This window comes from Amphibalanus amphitrite, unplaced genomic scaffold (genome assembly GCF_019059575.1).
Source record: "Amphibalanus amphitrite isolate SeventyFive unplaced genomic scaffold, NRLGWU_Aamphi_draft 000270F_arrow, whole genome shotgun sequence".
NCBI lineage: Eukaryota > Metazoa > Arthropoda > Thecostraca > Balanomorpha > Balanidae > Amphibalanus > Amphibalanus amphitrite.
Window position 1 is genome coordinate 1 of NW_024881765.1, and position 18,824 is coordinate 18,824.

Here is an 18,824-nt window from a genome sequence, read left to right on the forward strand (position 1 = left end):
ACTGAACAAAACGAGGTGATTATAGCAAGTGCTGGTGACTGTACTTAGGTAACGTATCAGCTTCAAATCTGGTAACAGGTGTTGGTCAGACTTTACACTACATATTTACATGAATAATATGATACCAAACAATAGTGCAACCATTCTGGACACAAAAGTGTATGATAAATTATTTAGATACTTGGCAGCATAGCATGATACGAGCACAGGGAGGTTTACCTACCATCCTTCTCCTCAATGCTCGTAAAACCAACATTGTAGTTTTGATTTTACCTTAAATACATGATAAACACTTGCTGCAATGGCACATTTAATTTAATACTGTGAAAGACCAGTTATAACCACTTCACAAGCACAATTGCACCTCATGCCGACATCCTTTCCAAAGACAGTCAGCAGCGTCTTTCGTCAAAACGGAAGATCAATCCCCTTTCACTGTTAACATCAAAAATATTCTTCATGGTGTGATCTCTATGGAAACCTTGCAGGAAAAGAATTATTGTCAACTGTCAGCTCTTCAAATTTCTTTGGACTTTAACTTGCAGTACCATATCCAGTTTGCTTTGATATTTTGTTTTTTATTCCATGTTGATGTTGAAGTTGAACACCAAGCTCCAGATATAGCAGGCAGCTTGATCATCATGGTAAAAGTAATCTTCGGCCTTGGTATAATATCAGTCCAAGTTCCAGTGGTGGGTACCTTCTAATATTCAAATTAAAATGAAAAGCAATAGGCTTTCTCAGCGCCGACGACGGATTTCACGTTGATAAAAAAGGGAGCTCAAGGTCAGCAAAACTCGGGTTCAAGGAATGGCGGGCGTTGAAATGACTGCTGACGTCATCAAAAAACCGCTAATGGTTAAGAGATAGGGACTAAGCTGGTCCCACCCTGCAAGTAAAGGGAAGAAATTTCTTGAACACCATAAAGCTGCGGGGGTTGCGACCAGGATAAATGGTGATTTCTGAGCCTGGCCGCAAACTTGGCTATCTCAACTCAAAACTAATGTTAAGGTGGGATGGTCCCTTTAACCTATTTGCATAAGATTGAAGTGATACACACTACACAGCTTACTTTGCCGCCATATGTAATGACATATGGAATGATTTATCACAATTTGAAGCAGGGCTGCGGAGTCGATGGATTTTCGGCGACTCCGACTCCGACTCCGACTCCGGCTTTCAAAACCAGCTCCGACTCCGACTCCGACTCCGACTCCGGGCAGAATTGTCGACTCCGACCGACTCCAACTCCCGACTCCGACTCCGCAGACCTAGCAGAGCTGCGGAGTCGACAGATTTTCGGTGACTCCGACTCCGACTCCGGCTCGGGTTTCTAAAATCGACTCCGACTCCGACTTCGACTCCGGTCACAACTGTCGACTCCGACCGACTCCGACTCCGACTCCGACTCCGCAGCCCTGATTTGAAGCCCGTGTATGCTCCAGGAGGCGTCTAGCTTACACCAGGGGGTGTCGAAGTCTAGTAGGAAAATCTGGCAAATTCCCTGCGTGACGTCACGTCGGGGATGACCGACGGCACCTTGCACTGAAAGATACGGCAGAACGGCTATTTTTGAAAAATGATTAAAAATACTTTTGTGCTGTTATGACGCATAAAACGCTTATCAGCATGTTCCTCATCATGTGATAAAGGCATATCCGTGGTCGAAAATAGCTGAGCGTCTCCCAATTTCCAACCACCGACCTCATAAGCAAAGGATGTAAGCGTAATCCTTAAGGGCGACTTTCCTATACATATCCGTACATATGCGTCCTTATGGAAATCGGTAGTGTGGCGATTGGCGACGCGCGCGACATCTGTGTGGCGACCAAGTGGTGACTGTGGCGACACCTGGTGGCTGCTTTTCTGCTGTATGTAGGCATTGGAGTTTTGCCAGATGTGGTTCCTACTGCTACACCACTATGTTGACCCAATACTAGAAAAGTTATTTTGCTAGTAAAAGGCAAGGAAATTGAAAGTTGATTTATAAAATTGCTTATAAATGATTACGAGATAATAATAAAGAAATTTTGATTGAATAATTATTTAAATAATCAACCGTGAAACTATATTCTGGTAGGTTTAGTAGAAATAAGTCCGTGCAACCTTGTATTTAGGGCCTTGGCTTACACTGGAGACTGGAGTCATTAAGTGCTGGTTCCAGGGACTTTTGGTACTGCAAAGCATCCCGACCCTAGCAAGGCATGCCTTCAGTCCCGAATGTGAGCTGTGTCCGTATCGCACAAAGGTCGTAAGCTCAAAGCTGAATCCCTCTCCGCAAAGTTTGTCCTCTAAGCTAGGAATTAGGAAACTTATGGTCTTCACGACCCCAAGATGGTAAACAGATGTTCTTAGTAACCCACTAGTTGTTACGCTCCTTGCTAACTGCGAGATTTGTTTAGTTTTGCTGCAGCTGAAAATTATGCCGACAGTGACACCGTCGTCCCCGTCTCCGTTTCAGTTCTGAGGTGAAGGTCCACAAGGAGGCCGATCACCTGTCGGCGGTGAATCCTCTGCTGCGTCAGCTGGGCGGCATGCTGGGCGGGGGCGGGGGCGGCGGGCGGACCATGGTGGCTGGCCAGGCGCCGCTCACCGCCTCCTGGCTGCCGCCGCAGCCTGACGGCGCGACAGCAGTGCCCCTGGCGGCCGGAACACTAGCGCCCCTGGCGGCGGGAACACCAGCGCCTCTGGCGGAGGACTGTGAGACTGCGGCGGCGCTGCGGGAGGCCGTGGCGCGGCTGCCCGCCAACACGGGTCTGGCCTCGGGGGTGTTCCGGATTGAGACCACATCGCCCGAGGGCCTCTACCACGTGATTATTGGAGAAGGTGAGCAGTTTGAGCGTCTGAGTGCTGCACCATGATTTACCCAGTCACCGGTCTTGATTTACCAGCAATTGAGTCTTCTTAGCCTGAGCTGCATGGATGACGTTAAGCACTAAGAAAATATTAAAATGTAATTTGTTAACACATTTTCAGTGGTATTTATTTCATAAAATTGATGCAAATATCGCCAGCAGGAATTCAGACCTTATTTTTCAACTGTTTGGCTTTGTTTGATTGCATTAACTTTGCATACATTGTCTGATACTGTCGATGCTTGATACTGTCGACATGGCTTATGTCACTACGACTATGCAGCACCGCCTGATTATTTTTATCAGCTGTAAAGGCAAGGGATTAGAACAGCAAACTAACCATAGCTGAATGCCAACTCCTATCTGAAGTGACTCAGTACCACTTTGGTGTGTCCGAACAAAAAGAAGTGCAGTCCACCAGTCGCACTTTTCTGACCGAATATTAACCCTGGCGTTTCAGGCACGTTTCAAAGGCGTTTCACCTTATCTGAGACCTGAGCGCTGTGTGATCTCTGTGGCCTCGACCTCTGTGTGACTTCCTGTGTCCTTTCTGTGACCTGTGGTATCTATGTATGACCTTTGACCTTTTGTGACCTAATGTAGCATCCCTGTGGTCTCCTGTGGCCTCTCCATGACCTCCTGTGACCTCTGTGACCCCTGTGGCCAGGTGTGCGCGATGTGCGCTCAGGACCATGTCCGGAGCTGTCTGCTGATGTCGGCGTCACGCTGACCTCGGCTGACCTGCGTCAGCTGATCAGCGGTCAGCTGAGTCCGGCGGCGGCCTACAGCGGCGGCCGGCTGCGACTGCAGGGCAACGTCCACCTGCTGATGGCGCTGGGCACGCTGTTCAGGGAGGCAGGGGCGGGGATATAGGGCAATGTCCACCTGCTGATGGCCCTGGGCACACTGTTCAGGGAGGCAGGGGCGGCGGTGTAGGTGGAGAGTGGGTGGGCACAGAGGGCAGGCGAGGGGGACAGGTGCGGGATCAGTGAGGAGGGATGAGGATTGGAGTGGGCAGTGGAGAGGAAGTATTGTGGGGACTGTATTAAATATGTGACTGGATTCAATCGAGAGGGAAATGGGCGCCGATGACCGCTGAAAACAAGGTGATGTAAAATCACCAATGATCATCAATCTATTTAGACGGAAGAGTTAACTACAGGATATGAAACAGATTAATGAAATCTTGTGTTGGTTTACGTCAAATAATGCCCCATGTCATTTGGTGAATCCAATGTCTACAAATGGGACAGTGAAAGCTCTGACCTACCGATGGTTTAGTTAGAACGCGGCTCCTTGCGTGTTCACTTTACTCAGCCGCTAAGCTCCCGTAACAAGTCACAATCGAATGTCTTTCTTTTAATCACTGCTGTACTGTGGTTAGCGTAAACATGTGTAGGCACTCCAGTAGTCGTGTTCCGCACTGATCGGACAAAATACCGTAACGCTGTGCCTTTGTCAATGCTCTAGATGTTGTGTTGTTTGGCACTAGTTTGTAGTGTAATTTCGTCGGCGTTGACCCATCCTTGCCTCCTTCCTTATCAAGATGTGGCCATGTAGATCTCTGTGTCTTGAAGAGACATGTGGCGTTCGTTTTATTTTATAGCACACTGATTTGCCACCATGGGCATTAGGCATTACTTATCCCGCCCTTATGTGTTCTTGGAGGTTGCGTTGCACGGCCTCGCTAATGTTAAATATGCCGCGGCAGAGCAACAGGCTACATCTAAAGGCCGGTTTTCGCGAGACTGCACCGGCAATAGACGGCTTTCGTCGCTTTGCCACTGTCTTAAGACCGAATTATGTCGTGGTGTTGACTGCCCATCCACACAGGCCAGGCCACATAGGCTAGAAGGGCCCCTCCCGGCCACACCCAATGATTCGCCCCGGTCCGATGGGGGCGGTACGTATCTAGTCGCTGTACCGGCCGGGGGTCCTATCGCCACTGATTCAGGCTCTGTGCCGCGTCCGATTGTGACCCCAATCCCCACTCAACGGCAGCCCGGGACGCGTGATAGCCAACCGGGTGGAGGGGTGTCGTGCAACAATCGCTTGTTTGAACAGTCAGTCTAAGATTATACGGTGCTCTTTATCACGTGATGCACTAAAGAATACTTGGTCATTCGTCAAATTGGTTTTTATTTTGTTTGCTTATGTCTTTGTGAACCAATTATGTGTTTTATCGTTTGTCTTAGCTGCCAGAAATCATTACGACTCTCCAGTTTGCCACCCTAGTTGTTAGCATCGTCGATTAGTGCAATTGATTTGTGTTCACACCCCGATCAAATAAGTGGTCAAGTTTTATGCAATGTCTGTAATGTGTTCTTGCGGCACGAATATGTTATGCTGTAACTTGTGAATGACTCCAATGTGTTTGGAATATAAATATGTGAATTGATCTTTTTCTTGTTGAGTAATGATTGTGATGATTTTCCCTTGCCCCGGGATTCCTTGTGATAAGATAATTTTTACGCTTTAACGTCGTAACCCATTCACACTACGTATATTCAGTCATCATTTTGCATGTGTATGCGTAGAAGCTTCAAAGCAATGTAATAAATTCTCCGTTTCTTACTAATTTTCGATTTACTGATAAGAAATTAGTGTAACTGCATTGCCTAAACTGCAAGGATGATGCCTAAAATCCCAACACGGGATAGTCATCTACATTCTACAATCCACCTGCTGTGATGGAGCAGCGTCTGCCAACTCCCCCTATCGCCCCTCCCCCTCCCCCTCCCAGCTGACGTGTCGCTCCTCCCCCCCCCCTCCCCAGCTGACGTGGCCAAGACTCGAGGCTGAGTGTCGCCGGCCCCGGCCCCTCACCGTGTGCGGATTATGTCACAGTGCGCGGGTTTATGTGCGCCCTGCGGCTGACGCAACGCGCCACCCCACCTCCTATGATTTATATCACCCTCAGATTATTTCATATTTTATACCCTGTGCTCCGGGTAGGGGCAGTAGAGGCATATTACAAGCTGGGTGATCTCGAATGACCCATTTTACGTGGATGTCTTTTATTTTTATGTCTGAGCTGAGTCAGATTTTCTAGGTGGCTGGGTTCGATCCCAACAGGGGGCCGTGTTTTTGTCAGTGGGGGATTTCGTGTGGTCACTGGTGGTGCTGCTGTAGTTTGAACGGTGATGAGGAAAAGGGCGGCAGCCTTGACAGGGTTTGTCGATGTCTTTCTCGGGATCTGGTGGGAAGTTTCAGCGATCACTGAGTTCATCACATCTACCGTCGCTGAGGAGAGAAAAAAAAACTTAACAAAATTGCATAGGACTGCTATGTTTCTAATGTTGCTTGAATTTCATTGAAATCTTTGAAACAGTTCTTACGCTTCAAGGATCAAGCTGCAAGCAGCAGCTTTCAAGTAGCTCTACATACACGGCTCTAATGCTGCCACGTCCACAGGTCATGAGTGGTTCAAATGGCTCAATCAAACTTTGCACTGAACTCTGAAGCCATAGTGCCAACTGCCATCCTCGTTCGTCGATAGCAGCTTTTCGATGAGTCGAGCTGCAACACCCGGCAAATGAGTAATATATTGGCTAATTCAACATGACGCGCCTTATAGTGGCGGAGTTCGTCCCGTCTTGGCAGGTGTGCTTCAGATATTGTTCAGTTCAGGTCAACAGGCATTGTCTTTCATCACCCCTCCATAAACCACGCACTTTCCAGCGCCTCACGCTTCTATTCGTAGCTCAGACATATCCGGAAACATGAATGCATATTGCATACGTTCGGGGCCTGTCATTTCCCTGTTCTCGTCACACCACTCGGCCTTTTCTCCTATCAATCACCGTTTTATCCGGCGCCGCTGCCGCTCCTGCCGTCATCATCGCGGCTCGCTGTGAGTGGTTCGCGTCAGCAGTATCCTGAACACCGTCAGCGCCTCCCCGGGCCCTCCCCCTCCCCCACTCCTCCGGTCGCCGCAAATTTGCGTGGCCAGCTCGGATGACGCCGGTGCCGGCGCGTGCGGCTCGCGAAAATCGCGCGGCACGCGGCCGCCACCATTGTAGTCTATTTCGGCGGCGGCGCGACGTGCCACCGGCGCGCTCCGGCGCCGCGGAGACCGTTCGTCGGCGCCGACGCGCGCTCGTCGACTGCGACGGACGTGCCGCGTCGCGAATGCCGCGCGGCGCCGGCGCGCTGGCGGTGCCGGTCGCGCGCGACGCTTCGACAGGTGACGGCTGAAATGGGCTCCTCTCGGCGTCGGTGTCGGGTGAAATGGGCGTGTCGCAGATACCCGCTACCAGCCGAGCTACTAGAGGGGTTGCCGGCTCCGGGAGAGGCCGCCTGGAACGGCGCGAAAGACAGGCGGGAGGCACTAAGGCGTGTGGAGGCTAGAGTCGCCCGGACTGGGCACAGTCGACTCGTGAGCTGGAGTAGGTGAGCGGGCGTTTCAGTACTTATAGTCAGCCCGGCTGTTCGGCTGCAGACTAATCCTCCCTTTACATCATAGTACGAATGATGGGTAGACGACATTTCTGCTAATGTCTGTCAGCTATTCCTGGGCGTCATCGCTCTTATACGTGACTGTTATATGTAAAATGTATAAGGAAAATTTGTCGGCTGAAACAAATGTGATTAGTTTCTCACGGTCAAATGGAAGGCAGGATGTAAATATGCAGCTGAATATGAAATATATCACGCTGTGACGTCCAATTTAGGCTAAAATTATGAATGTCTATTAGGGCATGTAGTGGTATAGGAGGACTGAGGGATGTCTACGAAGGGTTTGCATTGCAAGTCACTCTAGCCACTGGAACTTGACCTTTGGTCAGGAAAGTGGGATGTTCGGTGGGATGGTAGATCAAGCAAACATATCTTGACAACACATTCTGCGAGCCACTCAGCGATAAATGTCTGAAATCTGGACTGGCAATCCAGATTTCAGAGAGTAACTGCAACTACCACTTCCACTTTGTTCATTGTAACCTTACAAACGACATCTTCTTGATATTTCTCGATCACATGATTAGGTGTAAAGACCGTTCGCATATTACTAACGTCGCCTGTTGAGATAGACTTTCATAACTTGTTTCGAATACAGCGCTGCATGCGAGCCAGGGGCGGAGCTTCCTATACAGTTGGTGGGGCAGCTGCCCCACCAACTTGGTGTTTTGCCCCACCAACTTAAGCTGATTTCTAAGACTTTGTTGCTTTGCAAATTAATCTTTTTCGCATTGAAGGGCTTTGGAGTGTCTGTTTAATGCAACATATTATATCTGTAATGATAGGAATTGATTAAGTGTGGCATTTTATTCAACATCATAATCGGACATTGTGGGTTTGACGACTTTTTGCCCCACCAACTTCCCTGGAAAAGCTCCACCCATGATGCGAGCTAAATAAGACAGGTTTCATTGTGAATTGTTATGCATGCCTTACCACGGAAACATTTTGGGTCTTTTTGCATTGGTCTTTCATTGTTGGACCATTCTTTCTCCATTTCTTCGGAATCATCATGCTCGACATGCCCAAGTTTTCGATCAGTGACAGCAAATTGAAACCAAAAGCAACGAGCAGACTTCTCCGTCTTCGCTCCCGGGACCTCTTTCCCGCCACCCTTCTCCATCTCGCCGCCACCGGCCATTGAGCGGCACGTGTCTGCCCCGTGACAGGTCATGTCGTACGTCACCCGCTGACACTATCTCGGCTCGCGGCTTCCTCTGTCAGTCTGTGACAGTTTCCGTTCCATGCCGTCCCTCATCCGAGTCCCACCCGGCGGCAGTGAGACCCTATCAGCCGGCGGCGAGCACCTGCCTCCAGGGCGCTGCGCCGAAATATGAGATCGCCGCCCCAATATCGGCGAGTGATTGGTGCGTCCGACCGGTGCCGGCGGCGTGTCTCCGCTGTGAGGAGGTGTGTGACAGCGACGGGGATGGGAGACGGCGGGGCGAGCCGGGGGTCGAACCGGCTGGGGGGCGGTCTATATGGAATATGAACCGTCTGTGTGCGGTAGAGCGCTAGAATCAAGGTTTCCATGAGCTTTGACAGAGGAAGGGCCACCTCTAGGGCAGTACGCTCAGCGCTGATGGAGAAGGGCCTTTTCATAAAGCAGTGCGCGGACAGTGAAGGGCCGTCTCTGGGCCATGCGCTGAGAGACGAAGGGTCGTGTTAGGGGCAGTGCGCTGACCGCCGACAGAGGAAGATACGTCTCTGGGGCAGCACGCTGACGGAGGAAGACCGTGTCTGGTGCGCGGTATGCTAACTGCCGACCTAACGACCGGTCCGACACGGTACCCGGACGCTGGCACCGGCAGGACAGTCCGACGCCAACAACCGGTCACCGTGATATTGGGATAGGCAATGACGTACAACATGATGTCGTCCTAGGGCATCAGAGAATACAACTTCTGTAGAAATATCGGAGCCTTTTGAATTGGGGATTATTTGTTACCAAAATGGTACAATTATCTACCACAAACAAGCTTTTTAGCCTTGTCAGTGCCGTCATTGAAAATGCAGCAGCCTTCACTAGACGATGAGGAAATAAATGCCAAAGGGAGCATTTTAGTTTCAAACCTATAGGGAAGCAGTATGGTACAATGAACTTGCTGAGCAGTGCGATAAAGACACACCATGATAAATGAGTGTGTTAAGTCCACCTCAACATAGATGGACTGCGGCGCAATCTATTGATGATGCTATATGAGTGAGTCAACTTACTGAACAGTGAACAGGCTGACAGCCAGACCGATAGACGACAGACTGATAACTGATAACAAATGACAGACAGACAGACAGACAGACAGACAGACAGACAGACGGGCTGTATGAGTGCTCGAATGGACAATGATGCACTGTGGTATATCTTACTCTTACCACAACCGTTTTAGTCTTGCAGGAATTAACCCTCGCGGGCCCGGGGGGGGGGCGTTTTTCGCCCCCCCCCCCCTGGCGAATATTTGCGATAACTCCCGAACGCTTAGGGATAGGAAGGCGAAACTTGCAGTACCTTTTCTCCCATCAATTTGACATCTTCTGAAGTAAAAAATTTGGACCTAGCCCCCTTGATGACGTCACAAGGTCCATTTTTCTAGACCCCTGCACGGCAAACTTCGGCGTCACAGACGCAAACTTCAAATAGCTGCTAAAAATAGAGTTTTAGAGATAAAGACAAATTACGAGCACGGCTGTGTAGCGTTTGACCTAGAGAAAAATAGAAAAATAGTTTTGGTGACCTGAGGTCAGAGGTCAGGTCAACGACCCCGAAATGTGGTTTTAGTTTTTCGCAAATAACTTCGACAAAAATGGTCCTAGAGCTACGGCAATGGTACCATCGCATTCGCCTTGTCAAGCCGCGTCGAATGATATATATTTTGTTCGGAAAAGGTCAAGTTTCATGTTGACCTCATGTGACCTCGAATGACCTTTGGTTGACCTTGACACATGAAAGGTCGTTTATGATGGATTTGTACCCGCTGATCACGAATCTGGCATCTATTTTCCTCTAAGCCTTCATTTAGAGCTTCCGGATGGCAAAATTGTCTTATTTATTATTACTAACTTGAATCAGTGAAATAGCCTCTAGCAGGGATACTCTTCTGTGACCTTGACCTTTCAACAGCCTTGTATCGTAAGATGAACCACAAATAGGGAACTGATAAGCCTCAAAACATTTCAAAACATCTTGGAAGTTAGCACGCAAGATGTGCGAAAAAGTGCCAAGTTTGAGGTCAATTTTGAGCGTGACCTTGACCTTGACCTTTGATTTGGAGCACATTTTCAGAATCCTCAGATTCTCTTCTTTCGTTTGACACCCAATTTTGCCGGTTTGATGCAGCCTGCCGTCCTCTAGAAGGCTTACTTTGAGATCACTACACATGTGCCGGTTTTGGCCTTTGACCTTGACCTCTGACCTTGAAAATTGACCTGAGGTCAAAAATTTTAGGTGCATTAGAATCGTCTCGTAAGGACCTTTCGTTTGGTATCGCTTTCGTTTCCGTAGCTCCCTTATTTACGGAGTTAGACAGGGGGGCGAAAAACGCCCCCCCCGGGCTGCGGTGGTTGGGATTACCCCCCGGGCCCGGCCGGGTTAACCGGGCACCTACAGCACATCGTACAGACTGCAGAAGATTGCAGATGGTCCACAACATCGCCCGCATTCCGTCTCCCAGACTGTGCCTGAGGCTGCGACGTCTGTGATTGTCTGCCCCGTCTCTCAGCAGTGCGTTCATGTTCAGTTATGCGAGCCAATAGCAGCTGACGGCAGACAGCTGCCAATAGCAGACCGGCCTTACCACCCCGCACGCTGAATATTGGCTACTCGTTTGCATCGATATCACTGAGGCGGCACTGATTGGTGGCTAATTTGCTCTCTCTTGGTACGCTTTTCTGCCTTCCTGAATGACAGAAAGGAAATACGAGTTGCTCTGTGGACGGGGAATGAAGATTGGAGAATAAAAAAAAAAACAGGAAAGAAAAATGAGTGATGCTTCCTAGCTACATACCTAAATCACAAGAAAAGTGAAAATAAAATCTTCCATTATCAAAAAAGTTCATTATTGAAAATACATAATGCATGCTTTTTTCATTTGTAGTATTGAAATGTAACAACTGCTTCGTTTTTTTTCTTTACAAAAAGTATAAGGACATAAGCGCCGCGCGGTCTCTCTGATAATAAAGTGCTTTATCTTCCTGATATCTTGTTTCAATATCTCCTCCATTCCGCTACTGTTCCCCCTGTGCTCAGTCCCCCGTTGCGTTTTTACGCTCCATTGTCCGTGGGTCGCGCGGCGGCTTGCCGCTCGGTCAGCTCCGCGTGCCATCAGAGGTCGGTCGGCTGGTGTCCAATGAGGATCCCACCGGTCCACTGGAGGTGAATACGGCCCTCCCCTGCCCCACCGTGACCCAGTCGGTCCACACAATGACCACCAGATCATCATCCCGCGGGGAGGGGTCCATCTGACGAGCTTCCGCCGCGGGGCACCACTCAGAGGGGGACCACCGCCTCCTTCCGCCGTCTATAGGCGGGCAGCGGTGGATGGGATAGCCCAGTGGGAGCACGGAGAGCAGACTACAATCTGCCCTGCCCTCCCTCCCCGGCCCCTTACCAGATCGGTCCAGACTTCCGGGGCCGAGAGGTGCGCCCTCCTCCCTCACACGAGGCTAATTCGCGGAGAGGGTGAGATTTAGCGAGAGGCGCGAGAAAAGCCATATTTGTTGGAGGGAGAACACAAATGCCGCGTAAATTGCTTAGTGATAAATGACGCTTAATTGTTTTAACGGACACTTAGGTTTCTTTTTGCCAGAAATGTCAAATTTCTATTTAGCATTTGTTTAAAATCATGTTTTGCCATCCGTCATTTATACGCTTCCTTTTCGGCAACATAGTAAATTTGGCATTTGAGGAATATCAAGCTTTTTCATTAAATCGTAAAAGCACGCATCGTGTACGCAAGCATGCGGCTTTTGTCAAGTGGCTAGTTGAAAGGAAGGCCCTTCGTGGCATTGTAATGGGAAAAGAGAGGGGTACGGTGGCTTTGTTGTGGGCCAGTTTTTGCCGACGTTTGCAGGATTCAGCTGCCACCACCGGGCAATATTGCGTTCCTCCGCTATTGTACTTCAATGGGAGGCTGATCGCTGATAGTCCGTCTTTTTATTTTAGACCAAACGCGGGGCAGTCTAACAAATGGATATTGGACGCAAGCGACCCTTGACTAAATGGCCAACAGAACGATAACCGCTTCACGGTTCGGTTTGGCAGCACGAGCGCTCGGGAGCGAGTGGAACATAGGCACCTCACGGACCATTTCCTCGGACATCATTCTGTCGCCGTGTGCGGAAATAATCCGCGCCGCCGAAAACGATTACCGACCGCGGGATGGCTCAGGCGGAGCGAACGGTTCAGCGGCTGCGGTCGTCTGCCGCCTCCGATGAGCTCGGGGCGGCGCGGCGCTTCTCTACCCCGGTCCCCATGCTACGACCTCTTGGACTGGTGGGACGGGGAAAAGCGATAAGCTTGCGGTGACGACGTCGTTTTGTCTCGAAGAGTCATCGTCACCTGACACGCTAAATGCCTGCTATTCCTCGAGCATTGACGGTGAAGCCGACCCGATTAAAAACGGCTTAGATATGTGGAAGTGAAACGTTGACCACAGACCATTTTCCCACGGGGGATCTGTTATATGAATTATTTTTACCCAGTGTTTTTCTTGCATTGTCTTGGAAACGATGTTGGGGTACAAACTAATGGAGAAAGCGCAATGCGAAGAATTTCGAAAATGGCTCTCAAAATACGACCCGAGCGGTGCGGGGCGGGCCATTTCTCAGAGCTCCGGTGACTGTCAGCGGGAACCATGTGTCGCGGTCCCGCTCGTCAGTACGTGCTCGGGTCGGTCCGACTCTCAGACCGGCCGTTGTCCAATAGACGCCGCTAAAACAGATCGACGGTACGGTGACTGGTTTTGTGATCTCCGACCCGCAGCCGCTGAGAAAGTGCTTAAACATAAATCACATGCAGCAAATATCGCACAGAATTTGTCAAGGATAAAGGGAACATGTTGAGCTTGCGTAGATTCTGAGGTAAGAGTTTTTAACGGACAATCTGGGTAATTATGTGCACATCGCCGCCATCTTACGATGTAAGCGCAGTGATACGGCGGTGGCGTACCTACATTAGAGGTGATTCACATGCCACTTGTCTCCTGTGGCGAGTCATCGGGGGCCATTATGACACACGTAATCGTCGGCCAAGGAAAACGCGCCGCGTCAGCCCTGCAAAAAGGTGGTTTCATCCTCAATTACGATATTTTTCGGTGGTTTTAAATGGCCTCATTTCTCGCCCAGATTGAAGACGGCCTGTTTGTGACGGAATCATTTAAGAAGATCGAAAAACGACCACACCAGCTATGAGAGGGACGCTTAGGCCCTCGACGCCCCGATAAAGACAAAAAGGCTAGGCGTTCAGCTTCGCGTTCTACGACCAAACCGTTTTGCTGAGTTTGAGAATAGCTCTGCATTGTATGAGCATGAACCACCGGACGATAGCAGTATCTCTTCTCGTATCTAGTATGTACAGTGTCTCTCTGGCCCCTCTAAACACCCCTTTCCGTCCCGTGGCCTGGCAGTCGACAGTCGAGTGTCGCCACTGCCTGCTGATTTGTCGTCCGGATGTGATTTGTTCTTCGGATGTGATTTGTTCTCCGGGTTTGATTTGTGCTCGGGCAGGGGTATCTGCCATTGGCAGCTCTTGAGACCGTCTGGTGGCCGCCCGGCGCTGTAAATCGTGACCGGCTGACCGCTGCTCACGATACTTCGCGCACCAGCCGGAGAATGCGAACGGTGACCGAGGCGAATCGGGCGCGAATAGCGTATAATACAGTAAAGAACAAGGGTGGAGTTGTGACTAATCTCGGTGCTCTCTCTCCCTCTCTCTCTCTGTCTCTGTCTCTCTCTCTCTCTCTCTCTCTCTCTCTCTCTCTCTCTCTCTCTCTCTCTCTCTCTCTCTCTCTCTCTCTCTATCTCTCTCTCTCTCTCTCTCTCTCTCTCTCTCTCTCTCTCTCTCTCTCTCTCTCTCTCTCTCTCTCTCTCTCTCTCTCTCTCTCTCTCTCTCTCTCTCTCTCTCTCTAATGTGCAATGTGCAGTGTGTTCTGTGCAGGGTTAACTTGTCCGGCGCTGGTTCTATGTAAGCTCAGTCCATCCTCAGTCCCTAAGCGCTGGATCCAGACTGGGTCTGTACCGCCTTACAGAGCTGCACTGCGGCACAGTATCGGCGGTTTCGACTGGAGTTCACAGACGGGCAAATCGTTATCGGCGGGATGAAACTTTGATGGGAAGCGAATGGTCGCTGCTGTGTTCACTGACATTGTTTCCGAAGGTTGAATTTCTGTGGAAAAAATTGTCCCTTACCTCTCCCAGTTGAAAGGTGAAAATGTCAAAAGCTTGAAGAATGATTTACAGTCTATTGTAGTGTGTACGCACAATGGACTGGCAAATTCAAATCCTGAGAGGACATGCATCATCCTAGGTCAACAGTGTCACCTTTGCAACTCTTCACTATTTATCCGGCAATTCACTTTGCTTACATGCAGCTTTATTGCCTCGTGCTACACGGACCTTGCAGCTCATGAAGTTATTGTTGAGCGCCGGGACGGGAACGTTTGATGGCTGTCCGAATAAAGTATGCCATAAACGAAATGAATGAAGGCCACCAATCATCTTGAGCAGCCATTTGTTCCCATTTCAGACAGAGAGTACTTGAACGTCCGTGAGCCGGTGGTTGTGGTGGCTGGAGAGTGTCTGGTCTCACAGAGACGACATCGGTGTGCTGCAGTGATCGCGGCAACCGAAATTGGCTGCGAGAGAAAATACAGATTACAAAATCTGTCGTTAATGCACCTTCGGCTCAGGAGCTATCTGCTAGAAAGTGTTCCCTGACGGTAAAACTATGGGACTGGTTAGGCATTATTTGCAGCATTTTTCTATGAAAACTGGCATATTTTGTACATACAGCTGTCGCTTCCCCACAGGTACCAGCCGAACAGGACAGATTGACGGCGGAAGCCTCCCCGAGATCCGCTCCGGCAGCTCAGTAGCTGATGGAGCAGCTCGTGGAAGCCCTGTCGCGCACCAGCTTACTGCCTGCCTGCCGAGGCGGCCGTATGGCTTCGCCGATAATAGGATCTTCCACGGCAATCTCCCCGGCGCTTTGAGGTCTTCAAAAGCTTTTGAGCGGCAAACGAAAATATGACGTAGTTTGCTGAGCACGGTGGATTCTTATATAAATTGATAGACAGCGGTGGTTTTTCAAAGCTACCCACCGCTGTTGGTAGTGGGTTTTACTAAGTGATCAAATCAATCTAGTCGAGCCTATATTCTCGCGTATCATACAGAAACCGACAAGGCCTTATATACCGGAGCCACATAGAGCGGCATAGCACAGCGCCAGGGGTCAGGATATCAACATCAAGCACACAATGGCCCCGTGCATTAACACATACGCTACATTAGCGGGGGCGAGGCGGGCTGACCGGTGGCGGAAACCGCTCGTAAGAGCCGCCTCGAAGGGCGCGGTCGGAACAACAATGGACGGCACTGCCGGCGGAACCGGGGCAGAGGGGCGCCCCGCAGAGGAGATGGTCCCGAGATCGGCGGAGATGGTCCTGGGATCGGAGAAGATAGCGTCAGAGTGGTCCAGGGGCATGTGGTCTTCATAGAGAGTGACGTAATGGTAAGGGATGTGACGTCCTTACATGATATGACACCAGTAAAACGCCTTTTGGGCGAAGAACGAGCGAGCGAGATAGTGAGCCCTGCACGTGCGGAAGGGCGAGAGGGTACTTCCAACGGGCTTGCGCAAAGCACCCTTCTAACCGGTCGCTACTGGTGTACCAAATTTGAACGCAATCGGCCCAGCCGTTCCTGAGGTCTGGAAGCGGCATTCTGCACGTGCGCACGTGCAAACGGGGTGCAAACTGACTTCTGCACGGCACCCTACTAACTGGTCCCCAACCGTGTACCAAATTTGAGCGCAATCGGCCCAGCCGTTCTCGAGATCTGGAAGCGCCCCCTGCACGTGCGCACGTGCAGTAGCACCCTAACCACAACACATGGGAATGCATTGTCTGGTGGGTGCCTACCTGTATGCCAAGTTTCAGCGAAATCGCCCCAGTAATTACCGAGTTATTAAAATGGGAACAAATTTGACACCTCTTATTGTTGTATTTTGCACGTGCACTGGGGGTGACCCACATGCATCGAGAGTATCCTATTTTTGGTAGAAGGGATGCTGCTACCATACAAAAATTACCGCAAGACAATCGCCCAAGCGGCTGCTGAGATATGAGCCTCTCAAAATCACTATTTTTTCAAAACAGCTTGAACACCCTTGACTTTTCACGTGGCACGTGCCACGACGGTCACTGAGATGTATCAAAAGTAGTCAATTACGGGGTAGAAGGGATGGGGCTACCCAACAAAAAAGACCGCAGGCCAATCGGTCCAGCGGTTGCTGAGATATAAGCCTCTCAAAAGCGTTACAGGCCGGGCCGGGCCGGGCCGCTCATACTGAGATTTTTCCGTTATATTGAAAAGACTCACTTCGCTCGCTGTGCTCGCTCGTTCGTAATCACAAGTAGCGTGTGTGACGACTGACGTCTCAGGGAGAACAGGCCTCGGCCGGCCGCTGCGGTAGTCCTTCTGAGTTGTCATTTGCGGTGTCGCGATCACAGTCCATCTCTGTCACCTGCTGGCACCGACTCGGCTGTCCGGCGCGCTGTCGTGGGGTAGGTCAGTCCGTTTTGGCACCGTCCCTCCCCTCCCCTCCCCGCGGGGCACGGAGGTAGGTCAGCGTCGGGCACGTGACCGTCCCCGCCGCAGCCAAGGGCCGCCTGTCGGAGTCGATGACGTTTTTCGGTCCCGACCCGCCCGCGACGACAAATGACGCATGACTGTCGGCGGCGACCCGTCGGTCGCTCTGCGGCGGACCGCCTCCTCCCCACCTCTTCCGCCGGCTACTGTTCTCGCAGGGGCTGTGTCGGCTGGCGATCAGCCATGCGCGTCGACCGCGATGTCGTTGATCGGGATGTCGCTGATCGTAATATCATCGATCGCTATGTTGTCGATCGCTTCCAACTGTAATGCGCTGCTGTTTAATGGCGTCATTGTTTTTCTCGCCACGTTCTCAATAGGACGGGGTCTCTCATCTGCCGGATAACCGACATTTGTCAGTGCGCCTGGCCGGGTGCGAGTTCAGCCAGTCTGCGCGGGGAATGTGATGTTTCTCGCTGCCTGAGATATACTGCCAGATTCTGCGTCCGACGCACTGTGAATCCAAGATGGTACTGGATGTCCACTCGGTATTTGTGGACCCCAAAAAACGGCGCCATTTCCCTACCGGACGAGTTTTGTGTCTGTGGTTTGTCTCACCAGGGACAAATAAAGGACTGGTGGCGTCGAACCCGTGCCGTATTCGGGTAAATAAATAGCGACTGAACTCAGTGATGGGGCTCATCTCGTGATTTAAAGAGACCAAAGGTTACACTGCCAGAGAGCGGAAGATAACATCAGAGAAGAGTTCTGGACCCTAACGTCCTATCCAAATCCGTTTCCTATCCAGCCGTTTGTTTCTTTTCTCTTCCAACATGCGGCTTGGAACTTCTGAAATCGTCTTTCTCATTTTTAGGTTAGGTAATAGTTGAATATGTTTATTGTTCTCAGTGGCGGATCCAGGGGGGGGGGGAAATGGGCATTTGCCCCCCCCAACGGCATAATTTTAACATTACGCCTATGGACGATGCATGGAAAGAATCGATAAATTGTTATGGTTTGCCCCCCCCCAAAAAAAAAAAACTCTGAGCTGGATCCGCCTCTGATTGTTCTCACATAATGCAATGGAATGTCTAGAAAAACTGTGCGAGTGGAGACACGGCTGGCAGTTTAGTACGACAAAACTTTATAAATGACTGAATTGACCGTCTGCATCCAAAGCTCTGTATACGATGATCGTAAGACAGCTAGCCGAAATCGGGATCAGTCCAATGGCTACAAAAACCTACAATCGCTTTTGACATTTTTGGCTTACAAAATGTACAGAACGCTATTTGAAAAAAAACATCGCAATCGCGTGGAACATTTGACGTTGTGTATGCTACAATGACCCGTTTCACAGCCTGATAGGCGTTAAACGGACATGCGAGGTATGGGTCTGCTAGCTGCTTTGCCGCCGTTTTACACATCTTTTTTATTCATACAGAGAGTTGATTGGCAGGCTTTTCGTTTAAGCTTCAAACTTGAATACTGGTTTATCAGAAGCGTGCAGCTGGAGTGTTCTTGTCAAAGATGCTTTAGTCGACACTCGACTCCTTTCAATCATCAAGGTGCGTAACAAAAAACCAACGAAGACAAAATCTGAATATTTTCCACACTTCAGTTCATTATCTGTCTACTGACTGCGTAATTTCGCTTCTACTAATTTCTTAGCGTCTTCTGATTACATCTCGTCAGCATCTACCACTCCTC

General features: G+C 50.2%; 1 protein-coding gene across 1 annotated transcript; it reads left to right on the top strand.

The window, feature by feature from the left end:
- Window positions 1-2,461: 2,461 nt before the first annotated feature.
- LOC122387021 (stomatin-like protein 1) lies at window positions 2,462-5,253 on the top strand (the record flags this gene model as incomplete). The annotated part of the gene is made up of 2 exons (XM_043376829.1): window positions 2,462-2,826; window positions 3,523-5,253. Coding segments are annotated over 2 exons (571 nt in total), but the record flags the coding sequence as incomplete, so codon positions are not given.
- Between the last annotated feature and the right edge of the window lie 13,571 nt (window positions 5,254-18,824).